At 37.8% G+C, this 22,863-nt stretch overlaps 1 protein-coding gene across 1 annotated transcript; it reads left to right on the forward strand.

Moving 5' to 3' along the window:
* Positions 1–10,344: 10,344 nt before the first annotated feature.
* Positions 10,345–22,062, forward strand: lhx4 (LIM homeobox 4). The gene is made up of 6 exons (XM_024278916.2): positions 10,345–11,395; positions 14,557–14,728; positions 16,433–16,635; positions 18,040–18,194; positions 19,283–19,454; positions 21,643–22,062. Exons 1-6 carry the CDS (start codon positions 11,317–11,319, stop codon positions 22,029–22,031), a joined length of 1,170 nt encoding a protein of 389 aa, XP_024134684.2. The 5' UTR covers positions 10,345–11,316; the 3' UTR covers positions 22,032–22,062.
* Positions 22,063–22,863: the final 801 nt, after the last annotated feature.

The following is a 22,863-nucleotide window of genomic DNA, read 5'->3' on the forward strand; positions in this document are numbered from 1 at the left end:
TCCATGTTTGTGTTGCTAGCATTCTGTTTTTTGTGTGGATTGCACGCGTTTTTTGTGTGGCTAGTACTTCCTGTTTATGTGGCTAGTGCTCCGTGTTTGTGTTGCTAGCATTCTGTTTTTTGTGTGTGTGGATTGCACTCGTTTTTTGTGTGGCTAGTACTTCCTGTTTGTGTGGCTAGAACTCATTTTTTTGCGTGGCTAGCGCTCCATTTTTTATCTGGCTAGCACTCTGTTTTTTTGTTTGGCTAGCGCTCTGTTTTTTTGTGTGCGGAATGGATAGCGCTCCATGTTTTGTGTGGCTAGCGCTCCATGTTTGTGTTGCTAGCATTCTGTTTTTTGTGTGGATTGCACACGTTTTTTGTGTGGCTAGTACTTCCTGTTTGTGTGGCTAGCACTCCGTGTTTGTGTGAGTAGCACACCTTGTTTGTGTGGGGAAGAATTTTTATTTTTAGTAGGTGGTGTTTGGTTTATGTTTTTCTTTTTGTTCTGTGTTTTTGTGTATTTCTGTCAGGGTGGGACTTCTCTGTGTTTTTGTCTTTGTTTGTGTGTCTTTGTTGACTCGTGGCCTTCACCTGCTCCACCTGTCTGCCCCACATCCACTCTGATCGGATGGCTTTATCCATGTCTCCCGTCTTTGTGACAGGTTTTGATGGTGAAACAGTTGAATTAAGGCAGTCGATTCCTCACTCACACACAAGGCGCTGATTAATGGCCTCTCATTAAAGCAGTGGACCATCAAGGCCCGGCGGCTGAGCTTGTGTGATTCGATCAAGCTCTCAGGTAGTCAAAACTTTAATGATGTATTAGGATGGGGAGAATAAATGAAAGAAAAAGCAGATTTACAGGCTGTTTTTGAAGCATCACCCACATTATCAGTCTAATGCATTAAAAACAAAGCAATCTGGGTAATATTTTCCCTGCATTTGACAGAAGTGTCTGATCCGTCCGGATGTTTACTGGTGCTGCAGTTGCTCGCTCTGACCAAGCCTTTTATCAGGTGTCTTGAGCCTCAGCGAATGTTGTAATGGCTCCGGCTAATGATGGGTAATGAGGAAGTTGGCAGCGATGTAATATCTGTCTGCAGTTTAGCCGGGGCCGAGGTGAACAGTTCACGGCGAGGACAGAGGCTTCAAATTCAAATCAGAACAAGCACAGAGCTGTGCACTTTGAATGTCTGGATTCAGGAGCACTAATCTTTCTTTTTTTTTTTTTGGGTCATTTGCAGTGAAAATCTTGGACTTCTAAAGTGAAATTAACCTGTGTGAAATTAAACAGCTGATGGAGGGTTGGTGTGTATGAGTGGCTGTAGGTTTTTGAGGACCTTTTAACTTAGATTTACTGTAACTTATTAATTGTTAACATGATAATTCTAGTAGATTCTATAGGAGTAAAGCATCCTAAAAAACAAACAAACAAACAAACAAAAAACTTAGGCTACCCCAAACAGCTAGAATGTTGCTGAAAAATTAGCTAAACTCCAAAATAACCTAAAACAATCTTAATAAATCCCAAAATATTCCAAAAAGCTACCAGAAGGTCAGTTTTTAAAACTTATAATAATTGTTAATAATAAAAAGGCAGGAATATTATTCCAGAATAAACCTTAAATAACTTTAAATAATACTCTCCATAAAAATATATTTAGTCAAAATTATACAAGTTAGAAATAAGTGCCTGATAACATCTGGAGGGCCTGATAAAATTACCCGGAAGGCCGGATCCGGCCCCCTGGGCCTTGACTTTAACACATGTGCATTAAAGGATAGCAAAATTCATTATGGTTATGCTCTAGTAATTTTAAATAGAACAACCAGCTCAGAGTAACTTTAAAAAAACAATTCTATAATAGAACATTAGCTACAACTTTACAAAATATTGTTTTTAAAAGTTTGATTAAATAAACAACAAAAATCATCTGTTCTATCAAAGCTTTGTGTTACATTTACTACTTCCTGTACTTTTAAGCAAACTTAAACTATATTGTGTATTCAATCATCATGGTTACAATCCAAATATACAATAAAACTCCTGAAAACTTGACTTCTTAGAGGAATTCCGGGCTGTAAAAATCATTTTTTCCCCAAAACTATAAAAGAAAGTTTCAAATTTAGTCTCCTTCTGAGAAGATTGATATTTTTTTATGTTGAGACTTCAATTTTATCAACTTCTGCAAACATTCTTGTTTGTTCGTTTCCTCTCTGAGCTTTTTTGTGCAGCTGAGAAATGCTGCATGCAGATATACGGCTCAGTGACGAGACCCAAGACTTAAGAGGAAAGAACCTCCTCCTCGCTGAACTCTTGTTGTCTTCCATAAATTAGACAATGCAGAGTTTTATGGTCACTCCTCTCTCCTGTGAGCTTCGGTGTTTATTGCCCCTCTGGTATTGATATTAAAATGCAGGAGGGGCTTGATGTATTTTTCTGTCATCTCTCTTTCTGACTTTAATAATACTATAAAGCTTCCTGCTGTGGACAGAGCCGGATGAAAGGGGTGAATAAATTATAAAAAGGAGTTTAATATATGGTGTTGGTACTGGGTGTGTGTATATCACAGCCAAATGTAGAGCCCCATCCCCTTTTGGGATTTTAAATATGCAGCCTTTTAAAGGGGAGAGTCAAATAGGGTCGGATCCATCTCATTTTACTGACACCCGCTCACCCCGCCCCATCATCGGTGCTTCCATGCTTAAATCTCAGGCATCTCGTCTTATTGTCTGATGCAGTAAAGGATGACCCTAAAGAAATGTCACTACATCCTACAGAGAGTTAAGTCAGTTTAATTCTAAATATAATCATAAAATAACTTACAGACACACATTCTCTTTCATCCAGGTGGTGTAGTCTTGAGTCAGCTGGACTTAAAAATGTCTTCCTTTGAAACGTTTTGCCCTCATCCAAGTGGGTTTATCTGTCTGAGTGGTGCAAGATTCAGTTTGTATCCAAGTGGGGACACCAGTTGGATCATTACAGGGAGATGAAGAAGAACCAGAGGGTCGTTGGATGTTCGCGCTGAAATTTTGGTCTTCTTTGGAACTAATGAAAGGATAGCATGGTAAATAGGAGACGAGTTGTGTTGAGAGCCTCCTGCTCTGTAGGTTCATAGTTGATATTGGTTCATTTTGAACAATCCAATCAATAAAATCAATCCAGGACATCTTTTTCCAAAACTTCCACCAGTCTGACTTAAAGATAAATACCTGGTACTGAACAGGGCAGGTGAAGTTTTCAAGATTCCTCAATTTTTTTGCGAGATAATCAAGTGTCAATTAACAAACAAGTAAACAAGAATTAATGTCAAATCCATTCACATTTCAGTCTCATAAAGTTGCTTTTAAAAATTAAAATCATATAAACGGAACATCATTAGAACATTCTACCACACTGCATGGTCACATGTCTTTTTAAAGTCTTTTAAAGTGTCATAGATATTAAAAATAGAACTGTTTGCTGATGACACAAATGTATTTTATTCAGATGATAACTTTAAAACCTCACAAATATAATGAATAAAAAACTGGCTAAACTAAAAATATGGATGGATAAATAAGCTATCGATCAACTTGAAAAAAAAGAAAAAAACGGTAATCATAAAGAAAATTCTGAATTATCAATACACATAAATGTGGGGTCTGAAACTGGCGGTGTGTGGGCCATTTACAGTCCCCAAGTCGATATTTGTGGCCCCCGCCTTTATTTAAGAGTTCAATGATGGTACAGTCCGCAAATAGGAAACCTGATACCCCCTCTTCCCAGACTACATTACTTTTTTTTTTTTTCTTCAAAAAAGTGACTATTTACAAGTAATTTTCTCAGTACATGCAGCCAGTGCCGTATGGGGTTCTATTTGTGCCAAAAACATGTTTTTGGGTCCGCTGTTTGTCTACTGGATAAGTTTATCGAACGTGTCTATGTACTACTAAGCAATATCTTCTGCGTGTCAATGCTTATTTGATGATATCTTTGTATTTGCTTTGTGATGTTTCAGCTTTATCCTTAAAACTTCACATTTGCTATTGTCGTTGGATCTGGTCACTAGAAAAGTCCTTAGCAACAGTTGCTAGCATCGTTAACTCTTGTCGTTTCACAGGACACAGAAGATATTACTTAGTAGTACATAGACACGAACAAACGTTCAATGAACTTGTTCAGTAGACATAGACGATTGGACCGTCAATATAGACAGTGAACGTAATATTATATTTTTGACACAAATGGAACCCCATACGGCCTAGCCTCAGCCGGACTCTGCCTTCAGTAGCCTTAAGGGAAATTGAGTTTGAGAAACCTGATATAAATGTTACAAAAACAGAGAAAGTACCCCAAATTAAATACCTCAGTTTAATTATTGAATACATTGTATTTTTTACTATTAATGCCACATTTATTATATTGTATTTAAGTACGAGGACACAATTACAAAACAGTATTACAGCCCCTCTTCAACCTACAAAAAATGTTTTAAGAACGATTCATAATGCTGGATATTTTTTTAACTCCACATTGTTATTCTTTTTTTAATTTTGTTTATTTGTATACAGTGAAATCTCTCTATAAGCCAGTATTGAGGCATTACCTCATAAAATTCAGATGGAGATTTCTCTCTGAGGGGATTTTTAAACAACCAGTAGTTAAAACAATTAGGAAAAGTATATTTCAGTGTGTGGAATTAAACTATGAAATAGCCTTGAGAAACAATACAAACAATGCCCGGATATTGAATAATTTACTATCAAACTAAGAGAAAAACGGTTCTTAAAATACAAACATGTCAAACTGATGAAATATCCATTTATTTATTATGAAATGTATACATTGGAAAAAGAGAAACTATAATTATGATGAATATGAGGGACTAATGTGGAAAGTAGTGGGAGGGATAGGCTTGAATAAACATTCTTCTGCTTATCCCATTTTCAAACATTTATTTTTGCTTAATTAATTTGTATTATTTTGCAGTGTTCTACATTTTTTGTTTTATGTGTTTGAAATAAATCTAATCTAGTCTAAAATTAATTCAAAGTGTTCCCACACATTAGACTGTAATGATCATGGCTGATCATGTCACGGTTGGTCAAGCTGGAGGAAACCCAGATGCAGATAGCAAATTAGAGGCGGAGTCTAAGGTGTTTTATTTACAAAAGATTTAAACAAACTCACAGGGGTCAGAAAAAAAGCAGGAAACAAAATGAACCGACACCAAGGACTGCAGCAGAGCTCTTTAAAAAAAAGTCTAATTACTGAAGTGCAGGCAGCTGTGACTGCTTAACAGGATCCATAGGAGAATGGGTGGAGTCACAGCTGCCTGCACAGAAGCGAAAGGAAAAAGAAACAGAAGAAGCAGAATTTGACATATTTTTTATCTTTATTAAATTTTTCGATATAGCAAAAATAAACCTACAGTATCTGAATCCTAAAGGTATATTCCAATATTGATGTAATCGATTTATTTCATTTTGAAACATTTTTATAATAGTATAAACAACTTACCTCGGAGAGATGGTTGGATTGTAGAAATATAAATCCATTAAGTCTAAAAATCAGCAACTCACAATGAGAATAAGCTTCCTTTAACTTTGAGCATCATAAAATGCTTATATAGCTGTAGTTTTGACTTTTAATTCTTTTGGGGAATTAGCAGATCTTGCACTTAAAGTGGTAAAAAGCTGCAGAAATTTCCATGAATTTCTCCTGTTTGTCATCAAACCAAGACTGCTGCAATAAACCTACAAATAATCCTCAATTTAGCTTTTCAACAATAAGAAAATAAAGTTTTTTTGTCTGGAAGACACAGCACATAAAAAATGAAAAATTTGAAATTTCTCTTTTTGTGTCTTGAAATGTGCTTTTCACCTGATTGAACACCCCAGATGATCGCAGAAATTCAGTCACCTCCAGCTCCCTGTGGGGCTTTTGGGAATCCGTTCCCGTTCTGTTCTGGTTTTACTGACACTCTTTCTCCTCTGGAGCAAGCGTCAGCTTACAGGAAGTGCTCGGGTAATGAAGCTGGAAAAGGCCCAGCAGTTGTCAGTCACACGGCTGTAATTCACTCACTTGGCACCGCTCCTGTCATTGAGACTCCTGTGAAGATCCATGGCCGCCTTTTCTAGTAAACTGTCCTTTTCTGAAATTTGAATTTTAACCATTGATGTGGGTACATCAGCAGCAGAGGAAGAATCAGATATTTGTCTTCATTTCTGCGTCATCTTTTAGAGATTTTTTTCTAGCCCAGATGCTGGTTTAGTAAAGCTAACACTACTATCAAGTAATGTTAGCTAATTCAATCAGTCGGCACAAAAGCTAATAGATTTAATCAACTTACAGAAGAATTTGGAGGTTCTCTGCTTTTTAAAAATAACATTTGAATCGCAAACACACTTTAGCACTTATTGCTTTGATCAGAAAGTCTCACCAAATGAATTTGGAGACACATTTTTGAGTGTAAACAGGCATCAGTAGTTCAGGGGTGTAACGATTAATCGATTTAATTGTTGAATCGATTTATATTTTTGAGATTCAAACAGTTTGATCTGTCTGAGGCAAGATGTTAATCGAATCGACCTTTAGCATTAAAATTGTTTCTAAATGAAATAAATTGATATTCAATATTTGAAAATATCATTTCAATTGAGGCAAAATACATTAATTTTTCTTAGGGATATAAAAGATATTAGATAAGTATCGAAAAATTGATCGGGCAGTGGGAGTAATGTTTAAAAAACAGATATGAACAAGATCATGTTGGTTAAAATGTATAAAATCAATCAAGAAGTAAATAATCAATTTCTGGCAAATTGCAGCTTTTTTTTTAGTTTTTTGTTTTCTACCGTCTTTGTCTTTCTATGTACATCAGATGCAAACACAGCATTGACGCTATAGTGATTCTCCATCTCCTTTCTGTACGTTTTTTGGTACGTAAAAACTCAATCGCGATTTCAGCAATCTTCAAAACGTTCAGCTCGTTCAGGAAACTACTGCTTGTATTTTTGGTATTCATAAACTTTAATGGTTTCAAAATGTTGAGCAAAATATGCCTGATGGGAAATGAATGAGAAAGTCTTCAAAATTTTAAGTAGATTAGCAAATAGCTTTTAAATATATTCATGGGCTATGTTTTCATCTTTTATAGTTTTTTTTTTTTAGTTTAGCTATTATTTTAGCAACATGCTAACTCGTTTAGCTAATTTGTTATCTACTGAGACTTTTTAGGCTAATTTAGAGTTTAGCTTCCATTTTAGCAACAAGCTAACGTTTTTGACTAACTTGCTATCTGTTTTAGGGTCATTTAGAGTTTACCCTTTTTTTTGTGCTAATTTGTTATTTACTGAGGTCTTTTTAGGCTAATTTAGAGTTTAGCTCCTGTTTTAGCAACAAGATAACATTTTTGACTAGTTTGGTTTACTGAGAAAGTTTAGGCTGTTTTGGCGTGTAGCTAGCAACAAGCTAGCTTCTTTTTTTGGCTAATTTAAGAAACAGTAAATATTTTTCCAAAATTGGCATGTATTAGGGATTAGCAATTTTACTACCATTTTTTCTGAAATTTAGGTCAACTTCAGCGCTCTTTCATAGTTCTTTCATTTCATTTTCAGCAAATCCCTTCAGCAATTAATGTAAATTACGTATTTTAGCAACAGGCTAATGTTTTGACTAATTTAGTTTACTGATGAATTTTAGGCTATTTTAGAGTGTAGCTAGTGTGTAAGAAACGTGCAAGTTTCTTTGGCTAATTTGGAATCCACTAAGTTTTTTTGGGCTAATTTAGAGTTTATGTCATATATAAGCAATACATTAAATATTTTTGGGAAATTTGGCATGTTTTAGGGATTTTTAAGCACTTTTACTGCAACTTTTTCAGGAATTAAGGTCAACTTCAGCATCTTTTAAGTAATACTTTAGCAAACTTTCCAGTCTTTTAGAAAATTCTACATTTTGCAAACAGCTTTTACATTTTCAGCAAATCCCTTCAACAATTAAAGTGAATTGCGTCAGGATTTTCAGCAAAAAGCTTCAGCACCTTCAGCGACTACTTTCGAAAAGCATTCACACCAGTATTATCACAGGTAATGCAACTTTTCTAGTTATTTATAGCTTTAAATTTCATATGAACAAAAAATGTCTGGATTTTAGCATTTTTTTTGTAAAACAATCAAATTGTATCGCCAAAAAGTGAGTGGAATCCTTTATGTCTGGATTTGTGGACCATGTATTGAGTTTATGCACAAAAAAATGGAAAAATTGGATCAGTTAACAAAAGTTTTGTAATTTGTTACATTATAAATTATTAGATTTGAACTAATTAAAATTTTGAGTTGATGGTTTACTTGACTAAAACATGTAATTTTGATAAAAACTAAACAAATTGTTGAACTTTTGTTAATTGATCAATTTTTTCTCTTTTTTCAGTGTGTGAGAGGGAGAGATACACAACCCTATTTATTTTATGACAACTTAAAAACAACCAAAGACAACACAGCAAAAAAATGATTAACCATCATTGATGTCTAATAGGAGGAAACACTTTGAATTTTGGAAACTAGTTACATTTTTGCCTTTTTGGATCGATTTTTAAGTCAATTAATCAGATCGGATTATTCAAAATGAACCAAAAATTATAAATCTAATCATGTAATTTCAAAACAGAATATTTTCCCTCACATCATTGACCATTTTTACTGCACATTTTGTGTTTTTCCCTAAAAAATAAATAAATAATAGCACAGACTTGAACCTGCAGCCTGAGATCTGCTGGAGTCAAATGCTCCCATTCCCGCGTCATCTCAGCAGGACGGGGGTCAGGTTCAATCAGAGAATTGGAAAATATCATTTCTGACGGGAATAGATTTCGTTTGTTCAAACAATCTCTCCTACTAATTACCCAAATGGACAGGAGCTGTCAGGAGACAATAACTATTCCCTAATAGAATTTGCCCCCCAAGTGCAATTTAATTTTCTCCTCGGTGCTCCCTCCTAAGGTTTCCTCCTCGCGTTTCTGCCTCTCCCTCTCTCTGCTTTTTGGAAGCAGAGGCTTGGGGGACTCGGGCTGCTCCGTCCCTGCGAGGCTGTGTTCTCCCTGGAAGCCGGAGAGAATCGGGGGACCTGCTGCTCCTGAGCGCACATCCTGCAGAAACAAGCCTCTGCGGGAGGAGGAGGAGGAGGAGGAGGAGGAAGAGGAAGAGGAGGGGGGGAGGAGAGGGAAATCAGCCATGATTAGGTAGGTCTGCTCTGCTGGCAGCAGGATTCACACAAAGTTCTGACTGAAAAATGTAAAAATTGGGTTTAAAGGCGTTTTTACGCGCGCGTGCAGCTCAGGCTTTTATGTCCAAAAGAGCGCGCGTTGAAACCGACTCTGTCAAATTAATATGTTGAGGTCGGTTTGTCTGGCAGGCCCGCGTGGATGAAGGGACTGTGTGTGTTTCTGGCTCAGTAAGATGGATCTGTGAATCTCGGATGTCAATGAACTCGTCCACTGAAATATTAGATCTAATTAGAGGTGGCTGGGTCAGCGCTGGTGGCAAAGGAGTCGCCCCCCGCTTGAAATATTGCCCAAGAGCTGCTTTCTCAACAAATTATTCCTCCTTCCTTCCATATCTGCGAGAATAAACTCCGAGCCTTCTGGAAACAGTTTTCCTCACCATTTGGCCTACAAAGGGTTTTTGTTTTGACCTCACATGTGTTTTTTAAAGATGTCGTTTTGAAGATGAAAAAACAATAATCTGCATCCTTTCATGTCCCACATGTGCGTGCGCGCGTCTTATCTCTTTCAGCTTTTTACATCCGTCAATTATTCTAATTGTGCTGCCCTTTGCTGACGAGTTAAGAGCATTTTTATCTGCGTGTTTTTTTTCGGGGGCAGCTTAAGGGGCCTCGATTACAACAATCAGAGTAATTGAAAAGTGAAATGAGTGATTTGGAGCGGGAAGGTGTGGAATTAAGACTTTAGACGCACTGATGAAGGAGTGAAGAAGAGGAGAACCTCGCGGCAAAACATTGAAATTCAGAGTGGAACTGCAGGAATGTACCTGTCGTCTTTTTTAATCAGACTGATGCGTATTTTTCATTTTGCAAAATTGCTGCGGGATTGAGAGTCTTATGATAAAAGAATAAGTCCATGTTGGCTTTGTCTGTAAAATGGAATAAGTTAAAATCAATTCAATATAAGATATTTTCATCTTATTAATGACAAAAAATAAACGATTATCTCTGGGATGACCCATATTTTCGCTGCGTAAATCGTGCGTAAAAATGCGTAAATCTGGGCAGAATCCAATCCAATTTTTGTAATGCAAAAAAATGCTTGTTTTATGAAAGGTGCGCGTGCGTTTGGTGTTGAATCTCCAGACTGACTTGATGCAACAGCTTGTTTTGGGAGGCGGCGCAGCTTCGACAAACAGACTCTGGCGCGCGCTTTTCTTTCCACGCTTGAAGTAAATTGGAAGCGAAGATTGAGTTCATCTGGCGTGAACTTGCAGGCCTCCAGAGGGAATATCTTCCCGGTGAGTTCAGTCTCAGACGGCGGGCTGCAAAATGAAGAGTGTCAGGAAGTCTGCGCACGGACTCCTAATCCTTGTACCTGTTTCTGCGCGGGGAGGAAGCGCGCGCACAGGTGGTGCTGGCCCTGAATGTGACGGAAAAACCGCCCATTTCAGCTCAAACTGCTCTCCAGCTTATCTTTATGTTTAGTAATTATTTGAATTTAATAAAATATGGCTTTAAAATGAGTAAAATTGACCTTATACTTTGAAAGGCCTTCTTATTCACCTAGTTTCACTTTGAGATATGAAACCCTCACTGACAGGACCTCAGATGATCCTCCTTTTCCTCCACGGGCCTCTCCTCCTCCCCTCCAGATCGTGTCCTGCTGGCCCGGGGCCCCTCATGAAGCCACTGCAGTGAGCTATTTCGGTTCCGCCTCTCCTGAGACAGTTTTCCACGTTCGCCGCCTCTCCTCCTCCTCTCCTCCTTTCTCATCTTCGCCCGCACACCTATCCAGGATGCTTTCCGCCTCTGGGGCTTCCCCTTCTCGCGCTCCCATTGGCTCCCTGTGAGCCTCTGGCGCGGTGACGTCATGCCCCGCCGCCCCTGCAGCGCTGAATGGACCAAGCAGCCTTCTGATCCACTCCAAAAACAGCTCAGCGCGGCGCCGCACGGCACGGCTCGGCACGGACTCTGGGAACGGAGACATAACAGGGATTTGACCCCCGCGGTGCGCAGGGTGGACACGGGCCTCAAGCAGCTGTTTGTTTTTTTTATTTTAGCCCCCACACAGGGCAGGACGGGGGAGCGGTGTGCGCGCGCGTCTGCATCCCGGTTTGGATCACGATGATGCAAAGTGCGGCGGTCCTGCCGACAGAGAGTCCTGTGAAGAGTTTACCGGAGATTCTCGGAGTGCCACTGCAACGTAAGACCCCCCCTTTATTTATGCTGAATGTCCGCGCGCTGAGCAGCCGCGCGCGCTGTAGGGTTTGCAGCATGGAGAGGGATTTATTTACGGGGAGTCCTGCAGGCCGGTGCAGTTTTAGATGATCAAATGTTGCAGCAAATATATTAAAATAAATAAAAAGAATCTATTTTTTTCTCGATACTTTCGTGTCCTCTGAGCATCCCAGCTGTTAATTTGCAAACGAGCCTTCTCGGTCAGGAGATCAGACGCAGTTGTCATCATCAGCCATCAGACCAATGCTCTCTGACTTTGACTGACACTCATTGTTGGGTCAAATTAAAGGCCTCGAACGGTCAATTGGATCAGACAGCAGGCCTCAAACAAATGCAACAATTATTAGGAGTTTTTTTTATTTCCAAAAGAGGATTTAGCGGCATTTCTGCATCCAAGGTGAGACATTCTTCACATCTGTGTCTGTGGCCTTTCATAATCTGACCCTAGAAAATGAAACATTTCTGCTCTGACCTAATTATTCACAGGGAGGTTTAGATACAGGTGGAGGCCTCACAAATAATCTGAAATAACTCCAAAAAATGAGGAAAAAATGGTCAAATGTTTAGAATGTATTTGTGTGTGTTTTATTTCAAACCGCACGTGCACTCAGATTATAATTTTAGATTAAAAGATTGGATAAAGATCCTGCCACTCAGTCCCCTGCAGCGCCGGGATTCATCCTGGATTATTTCAGGAATAAAGGACTCAGATCTTCTTCCCTCCTGACTCGGGACAGCTGCGTCCCGAACCGAAACGTTTGCGCGTCATTTTCCAGCCGGATCTGAGCATGTGCGCCAGCTCCACGTGAGCGACGACGAGTGGAGAGGTGGCAGCCGATAATAAGATAGGAAGGAGACCTCCTGCATGCACGAGGTCCTCTCCCCGCACACGCGTGTGCGCGCACACCGCACGCCCAGTCGGGGCTGCCAAGAGCCGTGCCGCTGTCCTTTCAGCACCACTCCGAGCAAAACGCGCTTGGCTCCGTTTCTGAAGGCCGGAGCGCGGATTCCCGCCGCTGCACTCTCTCCTGTCATCTGCGGTTCGGCTGGCTGTCGGTTCGGTCCAAAACGCGCCGGTTCTGAATTTCCTGTCAGACACACCTGAATATTTCCCGCAGCTTCACTTATTTAAAACAAATAAAAAGCATTAAATGTCAAATGATATATTTTTTCCCTTAAATCCATATTTTTAAAGCTAATTTATTCTTATATATAAAATATTGTTTTACTTAATAAAAAAATAAAATATGTGTTTTCGTGTGTGATGGATCTTCACTTCCAGGTTGCAAAAACCTGCAGATTGCGGCAGTGATGAGATTAAATATGAGAAACCGCGGCTTTAAAGTGATTATTGACAGATTATTTAACGGTTTTAGATTTACAGTAAACATCCCCGCTCTGTCTTTGGCTCCAGGTTTTCACATTTTTATTTTACTTTCACATATTTTCTGTATTTTGTCTAATTAAATTACATTAAATTAAATTTGTAGTTAACATGGTACGGTTACGTCGAGTTAATATTGCAATGTAATTTATTTAGGAGGAAAAACATAAATATTTTAGCCAATCTTTGCTTATTTTCATAATTTCTCCATGAAAGATTTTTGAAAGGTGCTTTTATTTTGAAGCATGGTTTGATTTTAAAATGAAACAAAAAGAAAACTAGTTGCTTTGCAATTTAATTTATCCAGGGAAGAAAGATAAATATGTTAATCATTATTTGCTTATTTTTTTTTATCATTCTAGTAATTTCTCTACGAACGATTTATGAAAGGTACTTTTATTTTGAAGGATGTTTTAATTTTATAATTAAGAAAAAACTAGTTGCTTTGTAATTGTATTTATTTAGGGGAGAAAACCAATATTGTCACCACTATTTACTTATTTTTAAAATTTCTCTATGAACTATTTCTGAAAGGTGCTTTTATTTTGAAGGAAGTTTTGATTTTGAAATAATAAAAAAAGACAACTAGTCGCTTTGCAATTTAATTTATCTGGGGGGGGGGGGAATCAACATTTTAACCACTATTTGCTTATTTTTATAATTTCTCTATGAAATGTGCTTTTATTTTGAAGGATGTTTTGTTTTTATAATTAAGAAAAAAAACTAGTTGGTTTGAAATGTAATTTATTTATGGGAAAAAAATTAACATTTTAATCACTATTTGCTTATTTTATAATTTCTCTATGAACGATTTCTGAAAGCTGCTTTTATTTTGAAGGATGTTGTGATTTTACAATAGAATAAAAAGAAAACTCGAGCTAATAGAATGGATTCAGTAGTTGTGCTGTACTTTCTTTTCTTACCATTACAAAAACATCAGGTGTAATCTGGCTTTGACCTGATTTTCATCCGGAAGCTTTTCACCCAAAGGCGCCGCTTGTCACCATGATGTCCTGAAAATCATTAAGAGATTAATTAAGGTGGATGGAAGTGGCAAACCAGATTAAGACAGAGAAGAAAATCAATTTTTCGTCAGAGAAGTTTTTTTTTTTTTACTCAGCAGACTCAGATTTCAGGACCTTGGAGAGCGACAGACAAGTTAGCCTACAAATGTGTATTTTTAGGAAAAATGGGGCGTTTTTGTTAAAGAAAATAGTGAATAAATGACATATTTAACCCTTTAACACTAGAGCTCAAGTGTTTAAGTTTTTGATTTAATGTTGTTTTTTAATTGTCAGCATGATTAATGTAATTCCAGTAGATTCTGAAGGAGAAAAGCGGCGCTCACGCCGCTTTTCTCCTTCAGAATCTACTGGAATTACATTGATTGTGTTAACAGTTGAAAAGTTACAGTATGTTAAAGATTTTGTGTTTAAATGTCACCTCAGGTGTTAAAGGGTTAAACAAATTGAAAGCACAAAAGACTCAACAAGACAATTTTAGAGAATATTCAAGATTTTTTTCAATTTTGTGCAATTTAGAGAAAACAATTAAGCAAAAAATGTTGTAGAAATAGGAAAAACACTGCAAAATTCCACTTTTTTAACATATAAAACCATATAAAAGTTCATTCAAATTCAAACCAGACCCCAAAAACTCCAAATTAAAAAAATCAAATGCTTCTAGTCATTTGTTTCCTGGCATTTGTGTGACCTCCGTCTCGCTCTGGTTTCTCCTGGCAGAGATCCCTCAGTGCGCAGGCTGCAGTCAGCACATCCTGGACAAGTTCATCCTGAAGGTGCTGGACAGACACTGGCACTCGAAGTGCCTCAAATGCGCAGACTGCCAGACTCCGCTGGCGGACAAATGCTTCTCCCGCGCAGGCAGCGTCTACTGCAAGGAGGACTTCTTCAAGTAAGAGCGCCTCTGGATGGACTTCATCATCAGAAACATCCACATACAAAATCAGTTAATTTTTAATTTCAATCATTTTCTATTTGTTAGATTTGCACAAAAAAACACAAATGTTTTATTTGCATTTATCAATATGTTTTGTTAAAATCCCCCTTTTTAAAAATTAAGTAATTTACAGTAATTTTTTAGGCTATTTTAAAGTTTAGCTAATATTTCAGCTACATGCTAACTGTTTTGGCTAATGTAAGATTTACGGCTGTTTTGAAATTAGGCTAATATTTACATGTTAGCTCTTTTGGCTAATATAAGCTTTTTTCAGGATATTTTGAAGTTTTTTTTCAGCTACATTCTAGCTGTTTTGGATGATTTTGGCTTTTCTTTATAAGTTTTTTAGACTGTTTTGGTGTTAGGCTAATATTTACACGTTAGCTGTTTTGGCTACTTTAAGCTTTTTTAGGGACATTTAGAAGTTTAGCTATTTTTTCAGCTACATGCTAGTTGTCTTGGATAATCAAAGTTTTTTTTCTCTTTAGTTTTTCAGGTTAATTTGGATTTGGCTAATATTTTAGCTGGCTATCAGTTTTCAGCTATCAACTTCAACGTTTTCAGCTATCAACTTCAGCGTTTTAAGCTATAAGTTTCAGCGTTTTCAGCAATCAACTTCAGCGTTTTTAGCTATTAACTTTAGCGTTTTCAGCTATTAACTTCAGTGTTTTAAGCTATAAGTTTCAGCGTTTTCAGCTGTCAACTGCAGCGTTTTCAACTATCAACTTTAGCGTTTTCAGCTATTAACTTCAGTGTTTTTAAGCTAAATGTTTCAGCGTTTTCAGCTGTCAACTGCAGCGTTTTCAGCTATCAACTTCAGCGTTTTCAGCTATTAACTTCAGTGTTTTTAAGCTAAAAGTTTCAGCGTTTTCAGCTGTCAACTTCAGCGTCTTCAGCGGCCAAATTCAAATTTTACGGTTTTGATGTTTTAAAAATGTTCTTTCCAAGTGTTCAATAAATGTTTATCCTGTTCGGTCAGCGACCTAAGGTGTGTTTTGGATTTTGGACCCTTGTGCGATTGAGCTTTAAGCTATAAAAACAAATCTCGTTTCTTTTTACAATCCTTCGGGCGGTGTTGGTTTTTCTTTGGTTCCGTTATTGGATTTTAAGGGCACGACGGGTTAAAACTGCCTTTGATTTTCATCCAAAACAGAATCAGCAGATCTGGGCTTTTTGCTAAATCAAGTTTGAAATGTTTTAATGCTCCGAGCTTGAACAGCGTTCTGGATTCTAACAGTATTATCCGTGACCATGAGGGGCAACAAGGTTTTTCCTTTTCTTGGATTTTTGAAGGTGGAATGAAAAACACAAACGCTCGACTCTTTTGGTCTGTGTTGTGGTAATCTGAAGGCTTCACCCCACTCCTGTTTTTTTCTCCATGATTTAAAGCCTCTCCTGACTCAGTGTTTTATTGGTTTTCCTCTGGGTGTTTTATTGTGAGCACTTCTCCTCCTGCTCCTCTTCAACCTCTTCCTCCTCTTCAGCTAGAAACCCCATCTGTAAACACATAATCATGCAAACGCGGCCTGCACGGTTCACGGCCCTGTCTTTCCTTCAGATGAAAGCTTTCCTCCTCTTCTTTAGCTCACATTAACTCTAAAATGTGTCATCGTTTGGAGAATATGGCCGCCTACATTCTGCGTTCTTGTTTTCCCGCAGGCGTTTCGGAACAAAATGTGCGTCGTGCCAACAGGGCATCCCTCCGACGCAGGTGGTGCGGAAGGCCCAGGACTTTGTGTATCACCTTCATTGCTTTGCTTGCATCATGTGCAGCCGCCAGCTCGCCACGGGGGACGAGTTCTACCTGATGGAGGACGGTAGGCTGGTGTGCAAGGTGGACTACGAAACCGCCAAACAAAACGGTGAGTTGTAAAAGGAGGATGCCAAATATTTACAAATGAACGATTGGTCGACTAATCAATGACTTATCAACCATTAAAATAGTCTACGACTAATTTAATCGTCGATTAGTTGTTATTTTATATTATATAGAGTCAGAGTGTAGTAAAGCTGAAATTTATGATGACATTCTGCTAGTTTTTTAGACGATTTCGGTATTTGTTACAGTTTTTTAGGCAATTTTAGAGTTTAGCTTACATTTCAGCTTCATGCTAGCTATTTTGCCTAATTTATGTTTTTTTGTTTTTTACATTATTTTGAAGTTTAGCTTATATTTCAGCTACACGCTAGCTGTTTTAGCAAGTTAAGGATTTTTTTCAGTGTTTTCAGGCTAATTTTTGTTGTTTGGCGAATATTTCAACCCCATATTAGCTATATTGGCTAATTTAGGATTTTTTCAGGTTTTTAGGCTATTTTGGAGTTTAGCTAATATTTCAGCTGCATGCTAGCTGTTTTGGCTAGCTTATGCTTTTTTCAGTTTTTCTGTCTAATTTAGCATTTGACTAATATTTTAGCTGGCTATCAGCTTCAGCATTTTCAGCTATTAGCTTTGGCAATTTCAGCTATCAGCTTCTATGTTATCAGCTATTAGTTTCAGCGTTTTCAGCCATCAGCTTCGGTGATTTCAACTATCAGCTTCAGCATTTTCAGCTAGAAGCTCAAGTGATTTCAGCTATCAACTTCAGCGTTTTCAGCTAACAGCTTCAGCGTTTTTAGCTATCAATTTCAGCATCTTCAGCTATCAGCACTAGCATCTTCAACAGCCAAATTCAGCTTACAGCATTCACACTAGCATTTCTTCCTATAAATCTAGTTTTTAATTATTTTAAAGCTAATAATTGCTAAGATGTGAGCTTTACATCCAGTGCCCCAAAATAATCAGTGATTAGTCGGCTCTTAAAATAATCGTTTGTGGCAGCACTAAAGGATACACGTTTAAAGTAACGACAAGAAATTTCTATCTATGTGATTCAGTGCTGAGAGGCTGGGACTTCACTTTACTGCATCAGAATTGCAAAAGAGCTCCATAGATCAAGCTGTATGCACTCATCAATGCAATGAAATAACTTCTGACTGGATCGTTGGTGTTTGTCGTTGTGTGTGTGTGTTGTCTCTGTCCCTCCCTCCCCTCGGAGATTTCCATGCATCTCTGATTGATTATGTAAAGTGAGCCGATGCTCTTATATGGTGCGGCTCCAGTAGCTCCATTTCTATGCCACTGAGTAGATTTATGTCCTCTGCTGTGGGAGTGGGACAGATGCACAAGGACGATAATACACTCCTCTGCATGACCACTCACTTCTTGAACACACACACATGCTTTCCATACAAAGGAGGTCTAAAATGTAAAGAACTTTTTTTTGTAGATGATTCAGAGGCGGGGACTAAGCGACCCAGGACCACCATCACAGCCAAGCAGCTGGAGACCCTCAAAAGTGCCTACAAGAACTCGCCAAAGCCAGCACGCCACGTCAGGGAGCAGCTGTCCTCAGAGACGGGACTCGACATGAGGGTGGTGCAGGTGGAGAACTTCGAATTTTATCTGTTTCTGTTATCTAATATATTAACTGTAGGAAAACTTCAATCAGATACAAAAAAACGTAAGAATAATACTCTTTGATGATGAAAACATTCGATTTCAGAGTAAAAACTGAAAAATTTAATCATTTAACAAAAGCTCTGCATTTTTTTCATTAAAAAATATTATTTTTGTAAAATTACATTTTTGAGTTGGGTGAGCAATGAACCTAAATTTTTAATTTGATGAAAACCAAAAAAAAAATATAACAAATTACCAAACATTTGTTAACTAATCCAATTTTTCACTTTTTTCAGGGTATATTTAAAAGGAAAAATAGAACAAGATAAAAGAAAAAAGTTGAACAAAGTTTAATTCAGACTTTTGAATTATCTTTATACATTGAATTGACAAAAAGGACATTTTTATGTGTAAATATGAACACAAAAAATCTTGAATTTGCCACAAAAACAATCCAAGAAGTCTAAACTTTTTTTTAAAAGCTGAATTTACATTTTAAACTCATCTGCAACACATTTAAAACTTAATTTCAGGATTGTCAATTTCAATCCAAAAGGTTTCAGACCAAATTGGATAAACATTTATTGACACACTAAAACTAAAATTTTAAAACAAAACTTTTTAAATAATTATGATCGATAAAAAGGCAGAAATATTATTCCATAATAAATCAATTTAAACTTTAACCCCTTAAAGCCTGTTGTCTCAAATATGCGACAAACCAAATTATCTATAAAATGATCTAAATGTAGCATTTATTTATAAGCAAAAACATAAGTGAATATCTTTATAGCTGGGAATAAATTCAGACATAAAGAGGTAAATAACTTTCAATGTTTTACTCTCCATAAAAATATATTTTTATTATACAAATTACAAGCAAGATAAAATGATCTGGAGGGCCGGATAGAATTACTTAGAGGGCCGGATCCGGCTCCTGGGCCTGGACTTTGACACTTATGTCTAGTTTTTGACCCCATTTTGATTTCTGCTTGTGTCAAATCAAAGAGATCTGAAGTCATCATTGAGTCCAGCATTAGTAGTTGTTAATCCTCTTTCCTGTCTGTCAGGTTTGGTTCCAGAACCGGCGAGCGAAGGAAAAGCGTCTAAAGAAAGATGCCGGACGCCACCGCTGGACTCAGTTTTATAAAAGCGTGAAACGCAGCCGAGGAGGAACCAAAGTGGAGAAGGAGAGCTCGGCGGACGACGCGGGACTCAGCGACAGTGAACTCAGCTTCAGAGGTTAGTAACTCAAAGACATCGGTGGAAGAAAGCTGCTCACTTTACAGTTTTTGCTGCTGGACTGACTTGGGACGTGTCTGAAATGATATCGTCCTCCATCCATGGCAATCCTCTCTTACAAATTCCGGATGTCACCCTCAGTCGTGGCTGCAGACGCCTCATGCTTCTGTTTGTCTTCCTGATGGAGCTTATTGGAAATGAGGGAAGAGTACTTAGAAGGATGCAAATGGCATTTCAGACATCCTTTTGTTATTTAATATTTGCAGCCCTCATTTTGGATCGTCATAAAAGTCTCCAAGCCACTTTAAAACTGAAGGCTATTTTTATGAGAAATGAAAACTGGTGACAGAAACTCCATAAAGAACGTGAGGCTTTTAGTCAATTAGAGAGAAAGCGCTCTGGATCTTTGTTGTTACGGAATCGATGAAAACAAACATTTTGTGCTGCAGCTGCTACATGATTGCACAGATACAGAAAAAGAAAATAGTGAAAATGCGCAATTTAATTTTAATTTATAAATGAGTTGCATTTAGGTATTAATATAAATGAGTCTCGTTTCCAGCACTTTCTACAACAGATGAGATGTGAACCTGAAAAATGAAGTAAGAAACACTTAAATTTTCTCTGGAGAGAACAGATGAACCCACAGTTTAGCATCATCAAAAGAAGTGTCTCAATTTGTTTTGAAAACAAATATAATTTCTTATTCTTTTACAAAAAGACACTAGAAGTCAGCAGAATAACTAGATTACTGCCAGAAAATATGGACTACTGCTGAAAAAGATAGATGTAGATGAAGTCCAGGTAATGCAAAATAAAGCCCTAGATGTACATACTGCACTAGCATAAATGAGATTCATGCTAATTCTGATTTATGTATTTGTTTTCATTTATTTAGACATTTTTAATTGCAAATGGGAGGATATAGCCTCTTGGGATGAGACATCTCGTTTTCCTTTCCAGTACATAAACACATTCAGAATAGAGAAGTTGCATTACCTGCGATTACGGTAGTGTGAATACTTTTTTGCTAAATGTGGTCGCCAAAGATGCTAAAGCAATTTATTTTAATTACAAAATAATCTCCTAAATGTGCTGAATGTTTTGATACCATACTTGCATAATTCACAAAAGTTCACAAAGATACCAATATTGCATAGCTTTCAAATTGCGAAAAATTTAAAAATGCGTAAAAGATACGAATGCCTAAAGAGCTAGCATGAATGTCCTGAACGAGCTGGACGTTTTGATACCAAACTTCCATAATTTTCAGAAAGTGTACCAAGAATTTGAAGAATTTCTTGAAAAATCGCAAAAATTTTAAAATGCGCAAAATTGTTAAAATGTGTAAAATGCATTTATACCAAAAGTACAAGCAGGAATGTTCCTGAGCGTTTTGGTAGCTTAAGCTTTAAAGCGCACACAGTATTTGGAAAATGTTCTCACTCCTATGAAATAAAAAAAAAATGTATAAAGTGCATTATATTTTAAAAATTGCAAAATATGTGAATACCAAAAGTATAAGGAGAAATGTCCTGAACATGGTGATTGTGTTGATGCCAAACTTGCATAATTTGCAGAAACCTCACAAAGAATTTGAAGAATTTCTTGAAAAATCGCAAAAAATTTGCAAATTTAAAATGTGCAAAATTTTTAAAATGTGTAAAATGTACTGATATCAAAAGTACAAGCAGGAATGTCCTGAACGTTTTGGTAGCTTAAGCTTTAAAGTGCACACAGTATTTGGAAAATGTTCTCACTCCTATGAAGTTGAAAAAAAAAAATGAAAAAAAAAAACGTATAAATTGTGTTACATTTAAAAAATTGCAAAATATGTAAATACCAAAAGTATAAGGAGAAATGCCCTGAATATGCTGATTGTTTTGATGCCAAACTTGCATAATTTGCAGAAAGTTCACAAAAAATCTTAAAAATTTTAGGGAAAATTGCAAAAAATGTGAAAATTTTCAGAATGCGTTTAAGACATGAATACCAACAATATAAGGATAAATGTGCTAAATGTTGTGATACCAATATGCTCATCGAGTCGCTTTTCTCCTTCAAAATCTGCTGGAATTATCGGTTGAAAATTTACAGTAAATTAAAAAACATAAAAAGTTTAAAATGGGACTCTTATGTGTTCAGATGATGTATTTGGCATTAATGTTCATTTATGTCTCCTCTGCAGACGACCAGGTCCTGTCAGATCTGGGTCACACCAACGGGCTGTACGGGAGCGTGGGCGACGTGACCAGCGGCGCCGTCCTGAACGGAGGCTTCTCCGTCGACGCGGCGGGACAACCCTTCCACGACATCAGAGCGGGAAGTCCTTACGGCCTCCCACACTCTCCGTCCTCCATCGCCTCCCTGCCTGGCCACACCCCCCTCCTCAACAACCTGGGCTTTAACATGGACACTCTAGTGGCGCAGGGAGGCCCGGGTGGCGTGGGACAGGCTCTGAGGGCCATGGCCGGAGGCCCCACGTCAGACCTCTCCACGGGCAGCAGTACTGGATACCCGGATTTTCCCACCAGCCCGGCATCGTGGCTGGATGAGATGGACCATTCCCAGTTTTGAGGCTTAAAACTGAAAGAAAAAAAAAAAAAAACGCCAGGAGGACACGTCTGGAAAAGGAAGATTTTCTAAAACATTACTTTGTATTTCCCTCCAAGACTTTTGTGACAACGCTTGAAGAGGAGAAAGCAGTGAAGAACACTTTCCGTCTCAACTCGATCATTACATCACTCTTCATTTCCTTCATCCGTCGTTGTGAGTAGCGTAAACTCACAGGAAAAATAACCATTTTTGAAAAAAAAGTGTCCAAAAACTCCAAGATCAGGGCTACAATCCGGCATCAAGTGAAAGCATTTGCATGCTTTTGCTTCCTATCGAGTAAGACTGCAGTTTGGTGATCTCAGAGCCTTTTCATCGGCGATGCACTTTACTCTCCTCTTCTAATTCTTCACGCGTGGACAGCAATGCAGAGGAGGGAGACATATGCACAAGGCAAAAACAGTGTTTCATGGAGAGAAATGTGAGAAATGTGGAAGAGCTGTGGCACAAGTGTGAGTTTGGAGACATGCTGATCTCTTTTTTTATTTTTTAACCTAAAACAGGAAGAATGGTCAATTATTTCTACTGAAATTTAAGTGTCCGGGTTTTTTTAATTTAGTCCGAGATTAACTTATGATCAAAACGACAGCACATCAAAGGTCATAGGTCACTGCACCCGGTATGTTTAAAGTCCCACTCTGATTTTCAAAGCGTTCCCAGTTGATTTTTAAGTTGGATCAGGCCCGGATCTGAGCTGCAAAAGAGTTTGGCGCCACTCGTGAACTTGAAGCAGACACGAGCCACAGGGGGATTGTCTCAGGTGTCGGTTTGTCGCTGCCACCAAATTTGCAGAGAC

This window comes from Oryzias melastigma, linkage group LG4 (genome assembly GCF_002922805.2).
Source record: "Oryzias melastigma strain HK-1 linkage group LG4, ASM292280v2, whole genome shotgun sequence".
NCBI lineage: Eukaryota > Metazoa > Chordata > Actinopteri > Beloniformes > Adrianichthyidae > Oryzias > Oryzias melastigma.